Genomic DNA, 25828 nt, shown 5'->3' with positions numbered 1-25828 from the left:
TTACAATCAGCAGAACAGGATACATATTACCACGGACTGGACTGTGATGTCAAATCTCCTATGGGGTCTTTGTATAATGTTTCTTCTTTAGAAGCTGTTCTGAATTTGGTTAATAGGAGGTTTTCACTGAAAGTTTAATATCCTTGGAAAAAATACATAGAACCAGAACATGTGTTTTGTTTGTTTGTTTTTTAAAAAAAGGAACAGAATAGTGAAATTTGCAGAAATCTGTATATGAGTAATTCCTAGAACTATATTTCTTGAAGAAATTATCTTTCTTTCTTTCTTTCTTTCTTTCCTTTTTTTTTTTTTTTTTTCTTAAGTGTGGCAACATTTTGTTTCCTATAAAGAAAAAGATACAATGGTTACATTACAGAGATAGAAATATGTAAGCATGTTGTAAGGCAGTAAATCAGAGCTGGCAGCACAAAGACGAGTGATTCCTTGGACAGTGGGACGTAGTGCTCTAAGAAATCAGCACTACCCGCCTCCTGGCAATGTACGTCCCCTCTGCAATGTGTCACAGCAGCTGGAGACTTCTTAGAGATCTTCAGCGTGCAAAAAAAATGAGACATTTGTGGTTCTTCCTAAAATGTCCATGTGTATTTGCAACAAGGACCTGGCTCAAGAGTCCGGGAATGCTTTTATGATGGTTTCATAGGCAGGAGGAGGGGTTTGTGTGGAGTGGCAGATGCGGAGGCTGTTGTTAGACCAGTGGAATTCAGGTCGACTTAAGCTGTTGGTGGTGCTTCCCACAAAGGTTGTGGTTGTGTTGGTGGGAGTGAGGGTGATCAGTTGACTGTTCGTCTCCACAGGGAGGGGAGGGCACTGCAGAAAAGGGTGGAAGGTGGACCCACGGAAGCTTGACTTCCTAGGGAACGAGTTGGCTTGCTCCAAGGAGGCTTGCCGCTGGAATGTGAGGCTGGCCAGGCTGAGGTTGCTCCGACGTTCACAGCTGCTGTTACGGTAAAATCCAGTCCTGCCAGTAGTTTGGCTGTGGGAGGCAGGTCTGGACCGACGACTGAAAGCTGAAGAGCTCCCCTGGGAAATGTGAGCACTAGCTCTGCGACGGGACAAACAAGTGAACAAGGCCCAGATTATCCCTCCAATCACCAGTCCAATCACCATGGACACTGTGAAGGCGATTGTTATCTGTTCTGAAATACAGCAAAAATACACAGCAGAGTTAATTCATTAGTCCTGAAAAAATATCCCTGCTTGAAGATGATTTGAATATGGCAGCCTCCTTAAAAGATGAACACTCCCTAAGATTTTTGTGTCTAACACATGAACCTTACAGCATAAACACAGCAAGTCATACTATCATAGTATCATAAAATCATAGAATGTCTTGGGTTGGAAGGGACCTTAAAGATCATCTAGTTCCAAACCCCTTCCATCTAGGCAGGGACACCACCCACTAGATCTAGGTTGCTCAGGGCCTCATCATCTAACCTGGTCTTGAACACCTCCAGGGATGGGGCATGCACAACCTCTCTGGGCAACCTGTTCCAGTGCCTCACCACCATCATTGTGAATAGCTTCCTCCTGACCTGTAATGTAAATCTCCCCTCTTTTAGTTTAAGACCTTTTCTCCTCGTCCTGTCATTATCTGGTTGAGCAAAAAGTTGTTCTATGCCTTTTTTATAATCCCCCTTTAAGTATTGAAAAGCTGCAATAAGGTCACCCCAGAGCCTTCTCTACTCTGGGCTGAACAGCCCTATGTCTTTCAGCCTTTCTTCATAAAAGAGGTGCTCCAGCCCTCTGATCAACTTTGTGGCCCTCCCCTGAACCCTTTCTGAAGAGATCAACATCCTCCTTTTTCTGTGCTATATGGTATTTTTTTTTCTTTAATTTGCTTAATTCAACAGCATTCAGAAAGTAGACTGCATTTCCTACCAGTCTCTGGTAGGAAAAATTGTAGTCTATCTCAGAAATGGCCACCCACTAGCACCAAGGTGTGCTGTAAAACCGCCAAACATTTGTTTCTGTGAACACTATAAAGTATGGATTAATGAAGACTTGATGACTTTTTTATAGATATTTATATTCTACATGTACGTGTTTGCTAACTCACCTATTACAACTGAGATGTAGCTTCTGCCATGTTCTTAATGGATTAAGCCTTGTATTTATTACAACATGAGAACACGTCCCAGCCTTTTACTGCTGAGTAAAAGAGACTTTAAATCCTCTTAGTAATTAATGTGAATTACCATATCCTAAATGATTTAGGTCAGAGATAACCATTAGCAATACTAAGTCCCTTAAATATTTCCCATCCCCCACAACTAATTTGAAGATGCATTAATCTGCCATTAGGAAAAGTACATTTCTAGCTCTTTCATACTTGTTTTCAAGCATTAAGAGATCAGAAAATAAAAAAGCATGACTAGGATCATTTTCTCCCCCACCTGGTTTCACCAGGTAGAAGAATAAGAATTTTTCCTCATATATTTCTAAGAATAGGTTAGTTGCTTCAGAAAACTTGTCATTTACAACTCAGTACCAGCTTTTTTTGGTGTACTAAAAAATTTAGACATATCTTTTTGATCCTGGATGAGGCCTCAAATGAATGCAAAACCTTTATATATTCCCTAAAAATACAAATAGGGATTGGATCACAAACAAGATGAAACTCTGTTGACTACCAGTGGAGCAAAGAGGAAATGAGTGAAAAAGTGACATATAAATGTTTGAAATATTTATTCTGTTTGCGTTGTTGTCTGTGTTATGTTATGACGTTTGTGAAACATTCCTGTTAAAAAGGTAATTGGAAAGGAATAAGGAAAGGAATTCCTTATCTACCTTCTTCTTTTCACCCTTCAGTGAAGGATTTAAGACAGAGTAACATTATCATGTATTATTGACACCATTGTGAATTTCCTACCCAACTTTATTTGCTTCGTATTTTTCAGGAAAGATATGGAGTTTCAGGAGGCCCAGAAAATTTAAGTTCTAATTAAGCCACTGGCATTTCGGATGTCTATAGAATCCTATTGTTACTTGCTCATAACCTCTACTTTCAGAGAGGTGTCTGACCACTACACTTTGCAAAAGGCAGAATAAAGTAAAGTCTGGGGGCATAAAGCATTGGATATTGTTGCAGAGCACAGCTTGCTGTTAGGAACAGTTTATTGTCCCTCAGATCAGAGGTGGACCAGACTTGACCCAAAATACAATTTTTTTCTTTAAGCCCTCATTTTTTACAACTAAGAAACTCTTGATTGGGTATTCTGCAGCCAAAGGTCAATTGTCTGGTCAGCTTTCTGCAGGAACCCACAGGCAGCAGCATTCTGCACTGCAACTCTGGACCACAGATCAGAGCCCTGTCACCATCAGCGGCCTTCTGATAAATGCATAATGATTCTGCCCTTTATAAAATAATCTTCAGAGACACAGCAGGCCTTAGTGTGCCACTTTTTTTTTTTTTTTTTTTTGGTCAGGAGCAGGCTATTATGATGTTTTAATGTGTTTAACACCTTCTGTTACTGCAAATTCCTTCTCATACTGGGAGGAAGAGAGAGACAGATTTTGGTGGCCTCCAGTGAATAGAGCCCAAGAGTTGTCCTAATGACAGACAGCCCTGTGCAAGGGCCTGAGCTTCTGTATGAATGCCCCTACTCCCATCCTTCCATGGCCATGAGTAGACCAAGAGCTAACCCTTTCTTAGGTTGATTTATTTCACATCTTGGCTAGAATGCTAGATACATTGTTATATTTTGAGACTGCCAAGGAATACCCCAGGCACAGGGGGCTGTGCTGCTTCCTAGCAACCCCACTCCTGCTTGGTATCTTGACTCCAGCATGGAGGTAGAGAAGGGGTCCTCTATGGGACTCAGCATCCTCCAGTGTAAGCTGAAGCACAGCAAGCTGCACCAGCATACCTGACTGTGGGGCTGCTGTGCACCATGGTGAGAGTTTGTCCCTGCATCCCTCTAGGCATAATTTTCACCACCTGCATGATCAAATTGGCATTTCACACTGTTAAAAGCAGATGAAGGAATTGACAAAAGTATTGAGTGTAGCTCTTCATTCCTTCCCACGTGCTCTTCCCCTGTGCTGGAGGTACAGCACAAACAATTATCCCTTTTCATAATGTCTTCATTTACTTTAACTTCTTTGATTCTTTTATTTTTCTACCTCTGTATTTGAATGCAAAAATAGAGGGTCAAATTATTCCCTGGGGAAACTCAGCTGGGTTGACACTGATTATTGCTGTCCCCATGCAGTTCCCCATATGCTCTCATTTCAGTTTGTACCCACATTTAATCCTTCTGGTTCCTATTATAGAAATATCAGTAGACCCATGAGTTACAGGTACTTTATTCTTTCTGTTCCCAGACTCTCCCTGACATCAGTGGGAACTGTGGGGGCACACTAATAAGCCAAACTTACTTTTTGTTGACTCCCTGCAGAGGATGAATTTCACTGAAATGTAATTCAGGTCTAAAAACTTACACTGAAGAATTGTAAATCTATGCCCATTGATTTCCTCTTTAGAACGTCCAGTGATCACAGCCCTGAGGTGCATTGGAGAAAATACTACAAAACAGAGGAAAAGATCAAAGGCAGAGAGGGACTTGCTGCACCTGGGATTTTGAGGGGAACAGCTGGCTTTCACAGAGTTGTTTTTCTCTTCCTTAATCGGGGCAGTGCCAGGACAGAACAAGCCTTTCAAGAAAGTCAGAGCAATACTACCAGGATGTATCTCCTATGGAGCCATTATAATACCCTATAGCTTGCTGAGAGCTATGCAAGTCATTCTGTCAGCTGCTTTTTAGAAGAAAAAGGAGAAAAAAAAGGGGGGATGAGGTAGGAATGCTGACAATAGCTCCTTTGGTGCTGGTTCCCTAAATATGTTTTGAGATGTATGTTTCTCAGGCTGCTCACACTTTCCACTTTATTTGCTTATGTTACTATTGAAAAGATTGGGTACATCATCTCACCAATTTTACCGGCTTTGACCCATAACACCTGACCTCTAATACCAGCTGAGATGAAGAATTAAGGGTGTTTTTTTGTTGTTGTTTTGTTTTTTTTTTTTTGTTTGTTTGTTTGTTTTGTTTTAAGAACAAGAAAAGACAGACTTTGAGGTACAAAGCCAGAAATAAAAGGATATAAAGAAATTAACATAACACAAGCCTGCTGCATGTTTAACAATTGAATATCTGAGCTACATCATTTTTCTTATCTGTGGTCCTTCCAATATGTCCATGTCAAAATGTGGAAGGTTTGGAACCCACATTAACTCCCATGTCTCCTAGCGGTTACCCTTGATCTGAATGCCAAGCTAACATGTATCTATCAGCCCAACTTTTGTCCATATTGGGCAACTCCTGAATTCCTTCTCTTCTCTCCTCATGAATTTCTACATGCAGAATCAAAGGCAGTTCTACAGATTTGCAAGGCTTTTTTTTTTTTTTTCTTCTCTCTCTCTTTTTTTTTTTTTTTCCTTTTTCCTTTTCTATTTCTATACAGTGCAAGATTTTTCTATGCAAAGTTTTTTCTTGGTTGTTGTAGCTGGCTTTGAGCCTTTTTATAAAATTCCATGAGATGTATGTATGAAGTGTTATATTATAGTATACATCCTGTCAAGATGACAGTCTAATACTCTGTAGAACCACACAAGAAATTTGGACATGTTATAAGTAAAAATAATAGACTGGCTGATAAGGTACTTTTCCTAGTTATGGCCCTGAAACAAGTTCTTTCCATCCAATTTGGGCAACAGTAGTAAGGCCAGACAAAGAGGGCTTATACCAATCTGTAAATCTTCTGAGAAGGTATACCTTGGGGTATACCTCACCAAAAATTAACATAATCCCTACTTTGACTTGTAAGTCCCTGGATCAGCCAAACTCTTCAGGAAATAAATTTTCTTTTCATTATGGAGGATCCTGCCTCTACCATGGAGCTTAACAGGATCCTTGCATGTGTACTCAGGTCAATATCTTATTTCTGTGAGGCTTTCATTTTCCTTTCATTTTCATGAACCACAACAGATAGCAAGACATCCCTTTGAATTTAAAACACATTTGCATTGAGGATTTTGCTCGACTAAAATGTAAGAATTTTCCCAAGAAAAATTTTCTCTTGTCATTATCTCTGGCTGCATAAAGGCTGGAGAAACATGCTGCTCCTTGAACTCAGGAAATCCCCTGGACTTGCATATTTCCTATAGCCTTATGATCTATTAACCAGTGTGAAAAGTTAAGGCAGACACAAGATTTTCCTTACCCTGCAAGGAAATACACATTTGCAAATTTTTCAACTGGACAAATACATGAAGAGTTAAGTAGTATCTTTCAAAATCATGAAAATAGCATTTTCAGTGAGAGCTTCCAAGGGTAAGAATCATGATGGGGGTGGGGAGAGAGAGCCAAAAGAATTGTATGCATGGAACAGAGAAGTAGAATAGCATCATTTAGCCAGGCTGTGTACGTATGACTTGAATCTGAACTGCATCATTGCCAACAACTAATAAAGAACCAGCCAGCCTTCTTAACATCTGTTCTCCTCATGCTGTCACTAAGCACAAGGACGTAGAAAACACCCCTACAGCAAGATGATGCCTATACATTTGATATCTAGTAGATGTCTAGTAGATCATTAATATCTAGTAGATGACTTACAAATATTGCAATCTACTTTATGTTTTGGAGCTATTAATATTTTGATGTTGTTGTTGCTTTATTAAAGCTGAAATAATTAAGTAGCTTTATCTCAAAGTTATGATACATGGTAAGGTAGTTTGTCAGTCAAGTATGGCACTGTTCTGATCCAAACTCAGGTTTTTATAGAGATGCTTTACTCATACTCTGTTAGTGCAAGATCCTTCCTATTTACTTCAAAAACTGAGAGTAGTTTTCCCATTTGCTTTTTCTTCCACCTACTTAAAACTAGGATGAGGCATTTTATATGACATGCAAACTTTATTTTACGGGGACATCAGCAAGCTTGTTTACAGAACATATCACATACAAGCTGCTTGATTTCAACTCTGTAAGAAATTATGGAATCATAGGATCATAGAATCATAGAATGGCTTGGGTTGGAAGGGACCTCAAAGATCATCTAGTTCCAACACCCCCAACATTGGCAGGGATCCAATGTTGACTCCGTGTTGATCAAGTTATCAAGAACCCAACCACCTGGCTTTAAACACCTTTAGGAACAGAGCATCCTACAACCTCTCTGGGAAACCTGGTCCAATACCTTGCTGGTACTCAGAGGGTGCTCTGAGTAAAGAATTTCTTCCTGATATCTAACCTAAATTTCTCCTCTTTTAGTTTAAAACCATTCTCCTTTGTCCTATCACTATCTGCATGTGTAAAAACACTCTCCATCTCTTTTATAAGCCCCCTTTAAGTATCAGAAGACTACAGTGAGGTATCCCCAGAGCTCTCTCTTTTCTGAGCTGAACATCCCCAGCTTTCTCAGGCTGTCTTCACAGAAGAGGTGCCCCAGCTCTCTGATCAACTTCGTGGCCTTCCTGCTCTGCTAGAGCAGGTCCACTTCCTTCTTGTGCTGGGGGCCCCAGATCTGTATGTAGTACTCCAAGTGAGGCCTCACAAGACGCAGAGCAGAGGGGGACAATCCCCTTCTTCAACCTGCTGGCCTCTCTGTTGATGCAGTGACATGAGATGCCTGACTGCCATTGAAGAATGGCAAGAGACAAAGCATTTGTTGAGCACCTCAGCCTCCTCCACGTCTACTGTTACCATTACTCCTTTCTCATTTATCTGAAGGGGTACAGTCTCCTTGGCCTTTCTTTTTTGACCCATGTAACTACAGAATTCTTTCCTGTTATTCTTTGAATCCATCATCAATTTTAGTTCCTTCTATGCCTTGGTTTTCCTGATCCCATCTCTGCACATCCAGACAGCATCCCTGTACTCTTCCCAGGCCACATGTCCCCACTTCCGCTTCCTGTGCATTTCCTTCTTGTGCCTCAGTTTGACCAGCAGATCCCTGCTCAGCCATCCTGGGTTCCCTCCCTCCCCGCCCACTTTCTTATGCAGGGGGATGGAGAGTTCTTGTGCTCTAAGAAAAGCATCCTTAAAGAGTTACTAGCTCTTACATGTTCCCCTGTGTGTTGGGACAGTGTCTGCGGGGATCTCGTTCACTATTCCTAAAGCATCTGATAGTTCTCTCTTTAGAAGTTGAGAGCACTGACTTTGCTCTTTGCCAGGTATATATTCCTTGAGATCAAATATTCAACCAGGGGGTAGGTTCTGCAGCCCAGACAGACACCAGTCTTAAACTCTTTCATGACTTTATTTGCACTGGTGAGCACTGCATCCAGTAACACTTCTCCTCTGATCGGTTTATCAATTCCTGGCCCAGGAAGCTATCCTCAACACACTCCAGGAGTTTTCTGGATTGCTTGCAGCCTGCTACACTGCTTTCCCAGCAGACATCCAGGTGGCTGAAATCCCCCATCAGGATGAGAGTGTGTGAGCATCGTGCTTCTTGTAGCTGAAGCAGGAAGGCCTCAGCAACAGGGTTCCCTTGATCAGGCAGCCTGTAATATACCCCAACCATACAGAGTCCTTTTTGGTCCAGTCCTTAACTTTTACTCCCAGGCTGTCAACCTGTTTGTGGTTGTTTCTGACGTAGTTCTTTGCAATGTATCCACTCCTTAACATAGGGGGAAACATCCTTATCTCTCCTTTCCTCTCTGTTATGAAAAGCTTGTAGCCCTCAATTACAGTGCTGCAGTTGTGTGATTTGTCCCACCACACTTCTGTGATACCAGTTAGGTTATGGTTTTGTGAGCATGCTGTGATTTCCAACTCCTGCTCATTTTCCATGATGTATAGAAGACACTTTCCATTGGTATAGAGACACTTCAGCTGAGTTAATGGATGCATCACCTTTTTAGAGGACCCTCCGAATTTCTCTGAGACAGTTCACAGGTATTTTCTTGTTGCTTAGTAAAGTGTCAATGTTTCTTGGTTCTTCTCTGTCCCTCAGAAGTGACAGAGAAGTGACAAACATGAAAAGTATCAGAACATACTACCATGTTGTATGGTGGTAATGAGATATTTTTATATTTTTCATCTAAACAGGAGAATTCTAAATTTTGTTCCATTTAAATTCTTTCCATCTCACATTTTTATGAACTCTTTCCTTTATGCCATGCCACAAGCCAGTGACTCAAAACTTGTCCAAATAAGTAAGCAGTTCCCCTACATGCACACATGCTTATACACACACGCACTGCTTTGTCCCTGAGGTGAAAGACCTTGACAACTGGCAGAGACAAAAAAACAGTATAAAGATTTACAAACCAGAATGGGAATACATTCCTGGCTATTGCACAGCTTAGCGTTGAGCACCAGCTAGCGTATTTAGGTATGAATTGCACTTACTTATGAATGACAAAGCTAGTAACCTGACTAGTAAGAATGGTTGAGATACTGTTTTACTGGAGTCTTGGTGAATTTTGAAGTGAGATTCATCACAATCAACAGTGCAAGTTTGTAACTTAGTCCAATTTGTGCAAAATCAAACAGCAGTAGCCAAGATCTGTTAAAATTTTAACAAATTCATAGAATCTTCCTGCAGCTATAGTAGAATAGTAGAATGACTTGGGTTGGAAGGGACCTTAAGATGATCTAGTTCCAGCCCCCCTGCCACAGGTTGACACCTCCTAGTAGACTAGGTTGCTCAAAGCCTCATCCAACCTGATCTTGAACACCTTTTGGGATGGGGCATCTACAGCTTCTCTGGGCAACCTGTCTCAACAACTTCTGAGTAAAGAACTTCCCCCTAAAATAAAATCTAAACCACATCTCCCTTAGTTTAAAACCATTCCCTTTTGTCTTATCACTAGCTGCCTATGAAAAAAGTCACTCTCCATCTTTTTTTGTAAGCCCCCTTTAAATGTGCAGGTGTAAGGTGGAGAGGCTGCAGCTATTTCTCCTCGTGCATCCCAAGCAGTGTGTAGAAAGGGAAAATACCCTACACCCAAACAGCCACCACTTTTTCCCAGCACAGAAGATCTCAACTGACTTGAAGTACCAAAGATTTTATTCTGGCTCTAGGAACTCTAAGAAGACTTAACTTGAGGCTGAGGCTGACAGTAGAAGCCAACTCCTGTGCTGCTGTTGTCATGCTGAGTTCAGAAAAAAAACAATTTCTCTGTAACTGACAAGTGTTGACACTACTATCTTCCTTATCGTTGTCACTAATTGTATTAGCAAACCAGCCGCTCATTAATCATTTGTAGGCAGCCCATGATTCAGCTGGGTGGGCGAATCACTTGCTTTGTGAAAGCAGCCAGCTGTGATCTTAGTCACGGCAAACGTTAAGAAAGGTCACACAGCACTTGTGATAAGAGGGAGAGAATAATTGTCTACAGTACAAGGTGATTCAGGTAACTGTGGCATCCAGAAAGCAACCAGATGAAGATAGGTGTAGAAAACAGAATTTGTTGGGGCAGGAGGGGGAGGGGGATAAAAAAGCTGAAAGGCAGACTGTGTGGGACACAAGAACTAATAAAACAAGATAGTTAGGCTGTCAGAATGTCAGAAATGTCATCTTGTGCTATTGCTAGATCCTTTTCTACAGCAATTAAAAGCAATTCTCCCACTTCTATTAAATGAACTGTTGCTGCAAATAAAGTTTCTATGTCTGCTACAGATCAGGTAAAAAAGTACTGGGTTTAAAATAAAGCAAGGGAAATTCAAATTTAAAATTCAAAATGTGTTTCTATTGATGAGGACAGCTAAGAACCATTCCAGGTGGGTAACACATGTACACACATTAAAGATTCTAAAAATATGTATTAATCAAGGTTTTTTGTAATGTAGTCAATCCTGTCTTGGAAAAACAAAACAAAACAACAAAAGTAATATAGATGACAGCTCAAGGCCCATACAGATGTAATTTTTGTGCAGTTTCTAAAATATTCTTTGAGAAGTTAAGATAAGTTCCAGAAGTGTCTGAAAATTTATTAAGTAAATGACAAGGAAAAAAATTGCATAGTCCATGTCCTTGGATTAATCCCCCTTTTGAACTGCAGAAGGAACAGCAGTTTACTAGTAGGTTTTTTTCTCAAATGTTCCACCAACATAGGAACAAGATTGCCCTCTGCTGGAAATTCATGGTGGAAGTCTAAACAGTACATAAAATACCTTACTCAAAATAGGGTGTCAGAAAACCTAAACAATGAGCATATGATGAAGGGTAAAGGAGAACTTAATAGTATCTGAAAACTCAGACTCCGAATTATGCTGCCATAGCACTTTAGAACTAGCATTTTGCAGAGGCATTGAAAGTGGGGTACACTGCGGCACAACAGAAATAAATACATGTATTTATTAGTCTAGTGAAGTACAGTTTGTACAGATTTTCTTTGCAAATATATGTACTTATTGTGAAACATGATTAACATGATGTTAATTCTGTTCTTAAATTCCTCTTTCTTGCTACCCAGCCATGTCCAGAATGAACTCCATGCATTAGAGGATATCTTCTTTGTTTACTAATACCATCATTCATCATGATAAAAATCCAGAACAGTGGGATATGCTATCTCAAAATCCTATAAACCAACTCAGAGGTAATAATGGTCCATTGATATTACTGGCAGTTGAGTTTTACTAGAATTATAAATAAAGAGTACCTGTAATAATCAGAAGGAAACATCTAAGATGGAGATGTCAGCATGTTTAATTTCATACCTTTGTACAACTTTATACCTGTTTGTACAACAAACTATATAAAACAAAGATTTCTTTGTGCAGAGATAGAAACTTTGTTACTGTGTGGTTTCATTATAATTCTTAATGCGTTACAAAGATAGTAATGTAATTGTGATGTTTTTTGCTTGTGCAGCAAACAGTCCTCTGGCAAGGCATTCTTATCAGCATCACAACACCAGAGCACAGGCCAAAGCTATATGTCCTCTGCATAAAACTAAGCTAAACAGTAAAACACAATTTGCCAGAGTGCAATATGATTTTATAGTTATTATGTAATTGATAAGATTATTTTACAGATCCTGAGAATAAAATCTTTTCCTATATGGTCAGAGCATGGCTGACTAGAGTGATATCCTAATATTATAAGGACAATTTATTGAAATTCCTAAAATTAAGGAGTAAATCTTAAAGAAAACAAAAGAAAGTTACATTCAAGAAAACAGAAGAAATCCAAAGTTAGAACAAAGTCCTTAATTTATTTATTTATTTATTTATTTATTTCCAAGTTACTGGGAAGTCTAGTGTAAGGAATAATTTACAACCATCCTCAGTCCCACCACAGCAGTTCTGCTGCATGTGGTCTGAGACCAAAGAAACACAGTATCAGGATACACTTGTTCTTACTGTGAAAATACACAAAAGGACAAGAAGTGTTCATACTGATAACTTAAGTCTTACTAGAACATAAAGTCGAATATCTTAAAAGGGAGAAAACTCAGAGTGACAAGGTGTGTTTAAAAAAAAAAAAAAAAAAAAAAAAAAAAACATAACCACATTTCAGCTTGTCTCATAAATCCTACAAACAGTGTTTCTCAATGCAGAATGTTTTCAAAGTGCTCCAGTGTTTGCTGCTGGGGCATAAGTGTCTCCTTCTGTTGTCAAGAGGCCTTGTTTCTGCTCCTTGTTGCTCAGGGCTGCTCAGCTGCTTCCAGGAGTGTAGGAATCTCCTTTTTACAGTTCCATCTCTTTTAGCTCCATTGTAAATGTCCATCATATATGCTAGTGCTGACAAAATGAAAGAAACAGACACAGCTTCTGCCAAGATGCAGGTATGTAGGAAATCTAATGGGGCCCAAAATGGTAAAGCTTCTCAAAAGCAGCTCTTTTCACTCAAAACGCTACTGCCTTTGAGATAGTGGCACAGAATATTTTGCTTTCTACTGACAGCTTTAACTTGTGTATTGCTTGTTCAAAAATAGCCTTTAATGAAAATAGTATTTAGTGTTCTATTTGTAGGTTTTTGTTTGTTTGTTTGTTTTGATATGTCCATCCTTCTTTAGGTGAAAATGAAGAAAGTTGTACAAAGTTGAAGAATGGAAGGAAGAGGAGCTGTTTGTGAACTTCGATGAATAATAATCTAAAATATTCAATAAACACATGTTCTGGTAGCAGGAAGAGGGATCTCTATTTAAATAATATTTTCCTACATTTTTCATTACAGAAATACCTGATCTGTATCCAGTAATGCTAAATGAATAAATAAATAAATAAACCTCCTGCTACATTTATCTTCCTTGGGGAACAAGTATTACCATGAATATGTAATTTTGAGAATACCTAAATGTGTTCGTACGTGGTAGTACCGCACTCTGCAGTTACCTATCTGTAGTTCAGAAATTTGAGCTTTATTTCTCCCAGTACTTCCTGTGTGACCATCTGTGCAACCACAAGCTGATAAATGTTGGTATGATTTCTAACTGGAATTATTACTGATCTGGACTTTTAGTCAACTCTTGATGATCCAGGGCAGATGATTCAGGATGGAGATTTGGTGTGCAGTGAGACATTGATGTTTGTCTCACATGAGCCAGCAGTGTCTGGAAGGCTATGCTTGCACTGGGCTCTGTTTGCTCCAGGTGCAAGGTCTGGTCCAAGCTTTGCTTACCAGAGACTTCTGCACATCTCAATCAGCTGAGCCATCAATAGTCTCCTTCTTCATTTGTATTTTGCCTGCATTACCCTGGGTAACTGAGAGACGGCATCAATATAAGATAACTTTTAAAACAAAGGGTTTAAAATGAGGAGAGGATGGTTAAATGGTCAAATTAATTCTGTTCTAACTGAAACCAGGACAATCACATAAGCATGTGTTAAGATATTGGATTGGGAATTCAAATGTCTGAGTCAGTGAATTTATTTTCTTCAGCAAATAAGATGACTGAATCAAGTAGAGGCCTCTGTTGAGAAGCAGAAAATGTCTTGGTTGTTTCCTTTAGCAAACACGTACAAAACCCTTAAGAAGTTTTTGCATTGCATTGAACAGTCTGTTTTGTTTGTTTGTTTTCCTTTTCTTTTTCTCTCCCAACTATTTTGCTGAAAATTTTCTAGCCATTATTTCATAAAAATGTTGTATATATTTGTATCGTTGATGTTTTTATTGAAGCTATGTAACAAATAAGTGAAGTTACAACTGTCCTGTTTTTCAATACATAAAAATCAAAATCTCCTAATTCTCTTTTTCATTTCCTCAGACAGAAAGGGATTTATTAATCATATTGGAAACAAATCTACTGCATCCCAAGAATGCAGTAGATTACATTTACATTGTTTAAGAGTTTTTAGGAGCACAACTTTGAATTGGCTGTTAAAACTTAAGTATTTTATAGTACATGTACCTTTTATTAAGGCTGCATAGAAAGTGAAACTTCTGCTTTGAAAAGTAAGAAAATGTGCCATAGTCAGTATGGACTGTAATGTCCATACTTCATTTATTTATTTATTTTCCCAGTGAAAGGGATAAGGTTATAAAAATCCTACAAAGACAAAAAGGGTCATTCTTGAATCTTGATTTTATTTTGTGCTCTTTTTTTGATCGTGGACATCTCATGCCATCTGCAAACTTCATATTAATCTCCTGTGCAAGGAAGATGACACCACTCACAACCATTCATTTGGCTCACAAAGATTTTCAGTTCCTGGTTGAATGAGCTACAATGGCAAAATGGGAAATTGAGTATAAAATATAAATAGAGTATTTGCCTCTAACAGTTCTTACAAGAAGAACTGAGCACACCCAGAATTTGCTGAGACTAACACCTCTGAATCGAAATCTTGCAAGGCTCTAACAGTTGAACATACAGCTATGTGGGGTTTGTCTTTATCAAAAAGTACACAAGGAAGATACTTCTTTATGTCTTTGCTGATATCAAGACATTTACTGCCATGGTGGTTGGAAGAAGACATATATATAATTTCCCAAAGATGAGATTTCTGGATTCAGTGGATAAATAAAACATGACTTTCTTGGCAGCTGGCTCATGCGACAACAAGCAGCAATACACAGTCAATATAGTGGGTGTACCTGCCAAAATGTGTATACACTTTGTGTTTGATTAATTAAATAATACTATGAAGAAACTTTGCCTCTTCACACCTTAGATCTATATTCTTCCTGCCAAATATAGTTAAGCATTTGATAAATCAGTGGTTGTATAGTGGGGGAAGAGGAAAGGAGGAAAGAAGCAGTAACTAGGAGGCAACAAAACACAGCCTGAGGATGACAGATTCACTTTAAAAGAATAATTTATACACAGGGAAGAAATTGTGATCTGAATAGACAACATGTAAGTATAAGACTGGTCTCTTCTCCTCAGTTTGTTGTTTTTATCCATCTGTAGTAATACTTATTTCTTTGGGTTTGCCAGAAGAATGTCAAGGAAAAAAATCAGTCCCTCATTAATATATACTTTTATCTCTCTGACAAGCCTGCACATAAGATCTTGGAAAGGATTTACATATTAGCTCCCTGAATGCAAGGACTGATTATTGATATAATGCTTCAGTAATGCAAGAGATTGTTTCACATGCTTATCAAATCTTTTACTTAACTGACAGCAAAATAAATACCATTATATTAAAATTGTAATAGTGTGGTCAGCCTGAACCTTGTGAAGAATGTATATGATTTATCTAATAAATTCTTATATGGGGTTTATATAAAATGGTAATGGTCCAGTAGTCAATAGAAAACAGTAACTCCAGAATATAGCCAGCAAGCCAAAAAATAAAACATGGCATAAGACTAAGAAATAGTTCTGTTTCCTAGAGAAATCATTGTGGGAAGAATATGTTTAGATTTGGTATATGACTTCTGTCCCTGACGAAACAGAGAAAGTGTTGGCTTCCTGCAGTAGTCTGGCACCAGCATAAGCATTAGAAGGTACAGCAGAGCATCTCTGGCTTAGCTGCTTTAGGTGCTCTTCAACAACACTGGAAGACAATGAAGCACAAAAGCACTGCAGTTCCAGTAAAATTGCCACATGAATAAGAAATCTAGCTGAAAATCTGTCATTCAAATAATTTGTTCTCAAATAAAGTTGAGGAAGACAGAGACATATCCTGAAGATAAAACGGGGAAGATGAGCAACACCTTCCTCTTTATTACATAACACTTCATAGATTATTTTCTCATTTTTTTATGGGCATATTCCCTGAGGACTTCACAGAAGGAGCTGGAGACCCCAAGTGTTACAGAACAAAAGGATTAATTGCTGTCATTGTTGCCGCTGAAGGACTGATGTTCACACCATGCTGTTTGCTATCATTGTTAATGCCTCACCATCACATGCTGTACAGTTAAACCCACAACCTTGTTGCCATTTCTCTCAGCATTAGCACTATTTATATGAAAACTTTGTCCTGTCTGAGTCACTACCCCAGGCTGCTCTGCTGATGCCTCATGACACATCCCAAGTCAGCTAAGGCTGTGGTCAGGCTAACCAGAAACAGGAAGATCTGTTAATGACCTTGACCTGGTAGATCCCTCTTTCTTGCAGAGATCTTAACAGCTTTAGCCAGAGGAGAGAGGAGAGGTGGCACATTTGGATCTTCTTTGCTCCAGTAGTCCTCTAGTTATCATGATCATTATCAAATTTGTGTGGACCACTTAAATCAGCTTCTGGCCACTTGAGCACTTGAGAAGTATCAGGGGTTTTAGTTATGTGACCTTTTCTACATTTCTATCAGAGGATTTTCATATGGTTTAGTATTTAGTCAACCACAATGAAAGGGAAATAAAATAAAATAAAATAAAATAAAATAAAATAAAATAAAATAAAATAAAATAAAATAAAATAAAATAAAATAAAATAAAATAAAATAATAAAATAAAATAAAATAAAATAAAATAAAATAAAATAAAATAAAATAAAATAAAATAAAATAAAATAAAATAAAATAAATAAAATAAAATAAAGATTGCCATTAGTCCAGGGAAATCTCTGTTGCTTCCAAAACGATGCAGCATAAATTATTCTGAAACTTCTGGGTGTGGGAGGATGCACAACCCTACAGCCCTTTCCAAGGGGAGAAAAAGAAGCCTGTCTTGGTTCCTGTACAGGTGAAGCTGAGAATTATCAGTGTTACCATTATTTATTCATTTCTGTGTTCTGTGTTCTTGGAGTCTGACTGGGGTCCCACGGTGTGGTGTATGTGATGGACAAAAAATAAAACTGGTTCATGTCGTGATGAGCTATATAGGATTTTCACAGTCCTGATTTCTGCAATTTCACCATGCAGATATATTGCAATTATTCTTCATCAATATGAAAAACTGTCACTCATTGAAATGAAATCTTTGGTTAAATGATCTGAAAATAAGACACCACTATTAAATTTCTGGTGTCGTAATGTTTCACTGAGGAGTTGGGGAAAGACCTTGTAGGCACATTCAATTTAAGACTGATAATAAACAAAACATTAAAAAGATGTAACTAATATTAATGGAGAGATTTCATTGTCTTTCATAGAATTGTTTAAATGTGTCATATTTTATACGTGTGTTGTGCATCTAGTCCTCAGACAAATGTACTTGAAAAAATATGTGTATTTACAGGAAACATTTACAAAAACAGAATCAGCTTTCTGTCTGATTCTGTCACACTTTGCCTCAATGTCTTATCTTCACAACTTTCATGCAAAGCAGCACAGAGTACTTTTCTCTACTTTTTCAAATAGTCACCCAAAATGTGAAAAAAAATTAGCTGTATTATCTTCCAGAAACCCTACTTATCTGTCTCCCATTATGCTTATTTTCAGTAATGTCTTTTGGAGGTGCCACTCTGCTCTAAGTTCAAGCTAATCATAGGAAAATAAAGCATTTCTAGTTTCTCAGTGAATTTGGGAAGAATCAATGTATAACACTCCATGTTAGGACAGCTACCTTGGGAGTCTAAATTTGAAATGGATAAAAATTTGGGGCAGCATTGGGCACTTTCTTGGTGGAGGAAGAGGAAGATGCTACATGTCAGCATTACCTTTACTCTGCACAGCTAAGCAAACACTTAACAGGTATGTTTGCAGATGTGCTATTTGATAGAGCCAGGGAAATCTGCATACAGAAGGACTGGTCTGTCCGTACCAGACTGTAACAAAGGGCTGTAAACATACTCTACATTTTTCTGTACTGTAGGCAATATTATGAAATTATACCATTCACACAAACAACAGAATTTTCTAGTGCAGACAATATTCTACACATATTTTAGAGGAATAATGCTCTAATTAGCACACCTGATCAATACTTTCTGGGCTGAAAACAGGGGAAAGATTTCAAGGCAATTATTTTCCAACCAGTTTAATTTTTCAGCCATTTAAAGCAAAAATGTTAATAAAAATTTTCTTTTTATTTATTATCCTATGTATTAGACTACATTTATATTAGGTTGTCCAAGTTCACATGCCACTGACATATATCAGAACCAATCAATGGCATCATTGGATTCCATGCTCAAAACAAGCTCTTTTTTCTACAGTTAGAATATATACTTTGCTTTGAAGTGGGACTGAAAGGAAAGCTGCCATTTGGTACTAGAGGTCCTAAGGGTATATCTATGGAAAGGTAGCTTTGGAGATGTACAACTTTTACTTTTTCAAATCGTCAGATTGAATAAATAAAGGAGAAAACATTAGTCAGAAGATGGACAGTTAGGTAAATAATAAACACACAGCAGGACTCTGGAAAATCTATAACAAACCTGGAAGTTTGAGCCTTTTATTTGATTGGAAAAGGTAAGTGGGAGAGGTGGATGGAAAGGTTGTTTACAAGCAATCGTCTCTTATACTAACACCATCATGAAATCAGAAATCTGCTCATGAGTTGAGTCTTTTACTGTCACACATCATGTGACAATTAAAATTGCAAGCCCTGAGTGCAAGTCCTAAGCAATAGTTCAGTATTTTTGATGAGCCAGATATGAGGTTCTGAAATTCAAGTCTTAAGTAAACCACAGAGTCATTAAGGCAGTGCATGATAGGGTACTGTGGGAAGTCTGAGTGGCAAAGTTGTCACTCTAGACTTAGTCATTGTTTGCCAGAAGGGGGGATGCAGACTCAGTATGAAGATTGCGTTTTCTTTATATATGTTTGTCTGTGACGTAAGGGAGGCATTAGTACAAACTCTGACTTCTATTCTTTCAGATATGTTCGACTTCACCAAATCAATATGGATTAATCATTCTTCTGGTAACACTTAATGGTACCATTCTACTCATTTCCCTCTCACTCAAGCTGTATTGAAGAGTTTGGCTCTTAGTTTTTATCCTCACTGGTTATTTTTTTCTATTATTTCTATATTGTCTTAACTAACTGGAAAAAAAAAAAAAAAAAAAGAAAAAAAAAAAAGATAATGTCATTAAAGAAATTCAGAACTGACAAAGTCTGCAAAGTCAGCCTACAAGTCTGCAATGCCCTATCTTCCAGGATATATTCTCTCTGGAATTCTTTATTTTATGCTGGTCTTTTCCAGCCATCAGATTAGGAAGCTACTACTGCCAAAAACTGTTGAAGCTACTACTGCCAAATCTTCTGTCAGGTGCTCCATGGCTAGCCCAAAATTCTATCTTTGTGTGTCCACATCTCCAGCAGGGCAGTTAAGGCAGCTCCTGGAGTTTTTACCTGGTGCTGCTCAGGCAAGACCCAAGGGATACTTGTCAAAGGGAGAACAGAGAATGAGGTGAGAACACCCAGTAAGTATGCTGGAAATGTCCTGTCACATCAGTCAGAGAGGAAGCCAACAGGCTTAACCAGGTCACCACAATTATCCAAATACTACTTGTCACACGTACAACTTGAATTTGCTACTGTTACTTCTAGTCTAACACTGTTACTACAGTCTTATACAGTTCACTACAGACTGTGAAGGAATACTGGCACAGAAATCATGTTCCATGGCCACCTAGGTTAGAATTCTCAGTGTTTGAGAGCTGTGTCAATGCTGCCCTTTCACAAGTAGTATTTCAATTCATAAAGAGAATGGCTCAAAGTCCTTAACCACCATTATTGCTAGACCAGTAACACAACACAGTATATATGCTCATTGATAGGTTGCCCAGAGGTGTTCTGGAGTCTCCCAGTTTGTCAGTCTTCATAACATACCTGGACACAGTCCAGGGCAAGCAACTCTGGGTGTCCCTACTTGAGCAGGGGGGTGAAACAGATGATTCCAGAGGCCCCTTTCAATCTCAACCATTCTGTGATTTCGTGAACTATTGTCCATATTTTCCAGCAGAATATATAGACCGATTTCTTTCAAGCAAAAAAAAAAAAACACATGTTAATAGAGGGAAGACCATTGGGTAAAGACAAGGGAGAGAAAAGACAAAATTTGGCATTATATTTAAAACCATGAGTGTGTTTGTAGCTTACAAAAGTCAAGTGATAATGCTTAAATTGACAATACCAGACAGTTCTCAATCTTAAAATGTTGAAAGCCAGCTGGCATACAATATTTTTCCATATTCCAGACAAATAACACCCTAGATTCTGATTCAGGGGGGGGGAAATATTGGCTTAATGTTTTTAAGGTATTAAATTGTAATGTTGCATTTCTTAAATAGATACTTGAGTAAAACTAGACTGAAGGATTGTCTAGGGATCCAGGTTTATGCTGATTAATACCTGCTCACACTTTTTCTCTCTGATGTTGTCGTATTCATCAAACGTAATATTTAAATTGAATTTCCTGATCTGAATGTATTTTACCACTTACACTGGAGGAACAGTATTGTCTAAAAGCCATTTATTGTATTTAATTCTGTGTGACTGAAAATGCTTTTAGGAATTACAAGAAATGCACTGCTGGTTGAAATGGAAATATTTTTGCTTCCTCTGTTAACTTACAAATCATAATGAACTCAATAAAGACTATATTAAACAGTAAAAAATGAGATTAGTAGTTGATGGATGGATACCAAACCCTGAATTTCTCACTGAGCTAATGCCAAAAAAAAAAAAAAAAAAAAAAAAAAAAAAGCGAATGCAGATTCTCTGTCTACATTCCCATGAGATGCCAATGCTCAGCAGAGGCTGCCTTTAAGTGCTTCTACCTCTGCCAAACTAATGTACTATGGGAATACAGAGGTTGCATAGCTTCATAAAAGCTGGCACCTGAAAAAGATGTTCTGCATTCTCCAGTAGCTCAGCCAATTTCTCTGAAAAAAAAAAAAAAAATCAGGTATGTGTTAGTAGACTGTGCAACCTCTGTAGTAGGGAGCAATGGCTAACAAAACAGGAATCAGAATCTCAGGGGCTGCAACAACCTACATGTCCGCCTTTATGCTCACTACATATTACACAGAAGATATTTGCTCACAATGTCAGGAGTTCTATTATGAAACTCATTAATTTAAACTAGAAGAAAACACTAACACTTTATCATTCCTTTATTTTTTTTTTTTTTTTTTTTTTTTTTCCCCACAAAGATTATTTTAGGCCAGCAAAACTTCTCCTTCTGTTTTACATTGCTGCATAATTTAGCATTTCAAAAATGTAACAGAATGAAGTTCTGTTAAATTCAGGCTTCACTATTGACTATTCAGGCTTCACTGAATTTAACAGAAGAGTTAAGACTCCTTGGCCTGCAGGATCTAAAACTAAGCATGCTATTGACTCTTCAGGCCTCTAAAATGAATCTGAAAAAAAAAAAAAGAAGAAAAAAAAAAAAGTGTTCTTTTTTTTGGGGGGGGTTATTGCTTTGTTTTTATTATTGTGTTAAGGGATCGGTATGAATTGAGATAGAAGATTTAGACTACTTAGGCAATTCACATAGTATGCTTTATGTTACATTATCTTATATATGTATATATATATATTTTCCTTTTCTTTTCTATGCAGTTTAATCACACAAATTTTTAACATGAGATAGTGGCCTGGGGCAGTTGTAAGATGATTCATGTGTGTAAATTTATGATTTACATAATTAGAGGACAAATTAGTTTGTTCAAAAATAATTCTTACATGTTTTGTGTGAAGTTACCATTGGAAACCAGACAGCTTTAGAAAACAGGATGCCTGTGTATTTTCCTGAGTAGGGAACCAGTTGTTAGACAATAGGTGGTTCAGGATATTATAAGAAATTAAATATCATTATGAATATCTTCTCTTACAATTTTTAAAGCACCTATTTTTTCTCCACAAAGTTATTTTCTCTCAGCAAGCTGTTACACACATGCTAAAATTTACATATTGGCTGAGTCTAGGAGAGCTACTGAGAAGTCACCTACACAAGGAAAAGGATCTGCATCTTGGTAATGCATTCATACATGGTGGGTGGCCTAGAAAAACAGTGTAACAGACTGGAAAACATATTCTAGAAAAAAATAAAATAAAATAAATAATAAAATCATAGCTTCAAACCCTATCCTGAAATCATAGTTTCAAATATTGCATTCCCATTTAATAAAAGTATACATATTTATACCTATTATGCACAGTTTTATTTTTACCTCATGTATCTCCAAGGATGTCAGCAAATACAGTTCTATCTTTGTAAGAGATGTTTTCTTACAGTGAGGTTACATCAGTCTTTTAGTTCTGATGCTAACTATATACTGAACTAGATTGTGTCCCTCCCTAATCTAATGTATATGATTAAGAAATCATATAGGAATCTAAAGGAAAGGAAGGATAAATGTTATTAACTCTTCTAACTGTATCAGAAAATACAAGAAGAACCCAAGAGATTTCTACTTTCCAGGATGGTGTGAGCTCTTTACAAAGTTTCATCTGCTGTTGGAGCACAAGCAAATGGGAGGTAATCAGGGCTAGGGAGGTAATCAGGGATATATGTCCCTGGCAAGCCACATGGGTAATGCTGGTGAGAGGTAATACTGGCCTTTTCAACATTAAGGTGCTCATGAATGTGTTGCTTTGTGTTGTCAAATACAGCCCTTCATATTGAAAGACCAGTGCTTGGCACACTGAGAGGTAAATTAAAGTGTGTAACAGCAGCACCAATGGAGTCACTTCCATGCTCTGCATGCTGTGAAAATTAAATATTCACTTTTTAAGTACCTTTTGTATCCTTTTTTTTTGACTGTTCATGAAAATGGAGAACACCTTACCCACAATCTGTGTTATAGCTCATTCTTAGAGTTTTTATAACTTTGCTGTTTCATGTGAATATTTACTTGAGTGTGAAACAATAATTTATCTCAGAATAAAATTAAGTCTGCATTAACAAGGGACAGCAACTTGTACACAAAGATTCTTAAAGTACAGATGAAAGCACTTCAATTTTTTTGTTCTGAAAGAAACATTTTAGAATTATATGTAGTTCCACAATACAAAAATTATAGTTATTCTTCAAAGTCCATCAGACTATAAGAAACTAAACATTAATAACAATATTTTTTTTTTCTTCAGTTAATCTCTAAGTATTTCTCAAAGATATTCAGTATGATTATCCCACTTTCTAGCCCAAGACACAAAAATGAAATGAGTTGCTCATGGTCTCCCAATAGGAAAATATATGTGTCAGTGCAGGAAACATGTGGCTGGCATTCCACAGACTCCTGCTTCATATACTAAGGAAATCAAGGAACTTCTTTAAATCTTCTTGTAGTGTTATTTTCAACTCTTTTCCCAGGGTGCTTCTATATAGCAAAAGCCCTGTGTTGCTAATGAATATTATTTTTTAGCTTTAGATATTTCACAGATTCTTGAAAGGGTCATTAACAATAATGAAAGGCTCTATAACAATAATAAAATAGACATAAATATGATCCACATAATACATGATATGATCCACACTAACAATACCCACTAAACGGTAATACATATTAATGCTAAATATATCTTGATAGAGCATTTTTGAATGGAAATAGTCTCCACAGAGTCTGGATTCCACAGAATCCACAGATCAGGTCACTGAATGTGATTACCTCAAATGAATTTCAATATGAAATATCTTACCAGTACACACTGTATACATATCAGTTAATGCACCATTTCCAGGTCTGGGTGAAGGAAAACAGTCATAATAGAGGATTATCAAAATATTCATTGAGGAATAATTAAGGAAAATCTGATCATGAGACACCACAAAAATTACTGCTCATTTTACATTCTGGAAGATTAAGAGTGTATTCCAGAGGTTGCAACATGTTTAGTGTTTGCCATTTCTTTTGTCAGAAGATGAAACAAATCATGTCTACTATTTAAGGACATCTATTAAACAGTTGAGAATGTCTTCCTGATCTGAAACACACTGAAGTCAATAGACACCTTTTCACTGACTTCAGTAATGGACTTTGTCAAACAATCAGTTCTGTCCTGGCGGTTTCTGCTGTCTTGATTTGTCAAAAATCATGATAAAACTGATTTTTTGTCTAATAAATATCTGTTTTTTTGTCTAGACTGATTTATTGTCTAATAAATATTTGGAAAAAACCTTTCACATTGCAAGAAATACTGACAAAATTTATTCATTACCTTTTGTTTCAAACTTAAGGCTTGCATTCTCTAGATGTATTTCTTAAGGCAATTAACAGTGAAACTCAGCATCTACTTTAATGATATTCTAGAAAAAGAAACAGAAAGCTTACCCCAAAACTTTGGTGGCCATGTGGTCAGAGAGTAAGTGCTGTTTTTATCCATAACATCCAAATGATAGATACAAAATTATATCTCCACAGTGTAGCAATAAGTTTCTGAATGTTTGAGATTTAGGGGTAGAAGCAATGCTTTTGTGCTGCCAGGGAACTGTTTTGTTTGTCTGAAAGGAAATAGATGTATCACATTTCCTGCTTGTGGACTCAAATTAGCAATTGCTTGCCTTATCTTAGAGCCCCACATGGTTCCTGAGACAGAGGAATAGTTTCCTTCTCGTCATTTCCTCAGCCTGAGTGAATTGACTTAGAACAATACCAAATCTGCTCCTGCCCCAAAACAGTTTGAGCCCCAGAACTGCTGGAGATAGAGAGATGCAAATTCGTTTTTCTACCCTTTACTGATTTTTTTGTCTTAAAGACGTTCTTTTAAAAAATCAGAAGTATTTATATTCAGTGGTAATTTTCTATAAGGAATAAATGTTTGAAAGATGTTTGTAATAAATGCCGTTTCACTAGTATACTGATACAGGGTATGAGCATTTTAAAGTATTTCCCATTGTTCCTCAGCTTGTCTGGGGAACTAGCTAGGCCTGACAGTGTAGCTGTAGGTATTGCTATTTTAATGAGTGTTCTTCAAATTTCCTCTGCTAATTCTTTTCCTTTCCACACCCCATTCTAAATTATGAGCTCTCTGTAACACAAACAGGCTTTGAGCTAACTGTTTGAATAGTTTTAATACAATGTGCTGGTAAATCTCAGATGGAATTTGTAGGCAATACTGCTAAATATAACATATAGCAATAATAACACTCAATAATAATAATAATAATAATAATAATAATAATAATAATAATAATAATAATAATAATAATAATAATAATAAAGCACACAATATATTTGAGGACACAGACACATAAGTAATATAAAATGTATGGGAATCAATAAAATATATGGCTGTACATATGTAAAAAATTCTGTAGAACCTGATTTTAACTATCTCTTTTTGCTGACAATAGATGCAATAGGTATTATTATAATTATTAATTATTATAATATTAATAGATATAATAATAATAGATATTGCTAATAATAGATGCAAGTCTTTAGATATATCTTTAAGGCAATTAACAAACTTTTTTTGTGGTGAATTTCAATACTTAGCAAAAATACACGGATGATTAATGGAAGACTAACAGTTTTCAAAGTTCATGCTTAAAATAACATATCCAAATATTGATTTAATCTAGTTGAAAAGCAGCTGAAAAGACACGGACACTTATGCAAATA

At 37.2% G+C, this 25828-nt stretch overlaps 1 protein-coding gene across 1 annotated transcript; it reads right to left on the bottom strand.

The window, feature by feature from the left end:
• Nucleotides 1-316: 316 nt before the first annotated feature.
• On the bottom strand, nt 317-24666 carry MYCT1 (MYC target 1). The gene is made up of 2 exons (XM_032185770.1): nt 24536-24666; nt 317-1157 (listed from the first exon to the last, which is right to left on the bottom strand). Exons 1-2 carry the CDS (start codon nt 24585-24587, stop codon nt 625-627), a joined length of 585 nt encoding a protein of 194 aa, XP_032041661.1. The 5' UTR covers nt 24588-24666; the 3' UTR covers nt 317-624.
• Between the last annotated feature and the right edge of the window lie 1162 nt (nt 24667-25828).

Source organism: Aythya fuligula, chromosome 3 (assembly GCF_009819795.1).
Source record: "Aythya fuligula isolate bAytFul2 chromosome 3, bAytFul2.pri, whole genome shotgun sequence".
Lineage (NCBI taxonomy): Eukaryota > Metazoa > Chordata > Aves > Anseriformes > Anatidae > Aythya > Aythya fuligula.
The sequence above is the reverse complement of the archived record's forward strand: the minus strand, read 5'-3'. Positions and strand labels throughout refer to the sequence as shown.

Excerpts from the sequence above, each read along its gene's own strand:
- MYCT1 (XM_032185770.1), bottom strand. The coding sequence starts at position 24,587 with ATGGATAAAAACAGCACTTACTCTCTGACCACATGGCCACCAAAGTTT. Across the intron at positions 1,158-24,535 it reads ATGGCCACCAAAGTTTTGGG|AACAGATAACAATCGCCTTC; the intron begins GTAAGCTTTCTG and ends GCTGTATTTCAG.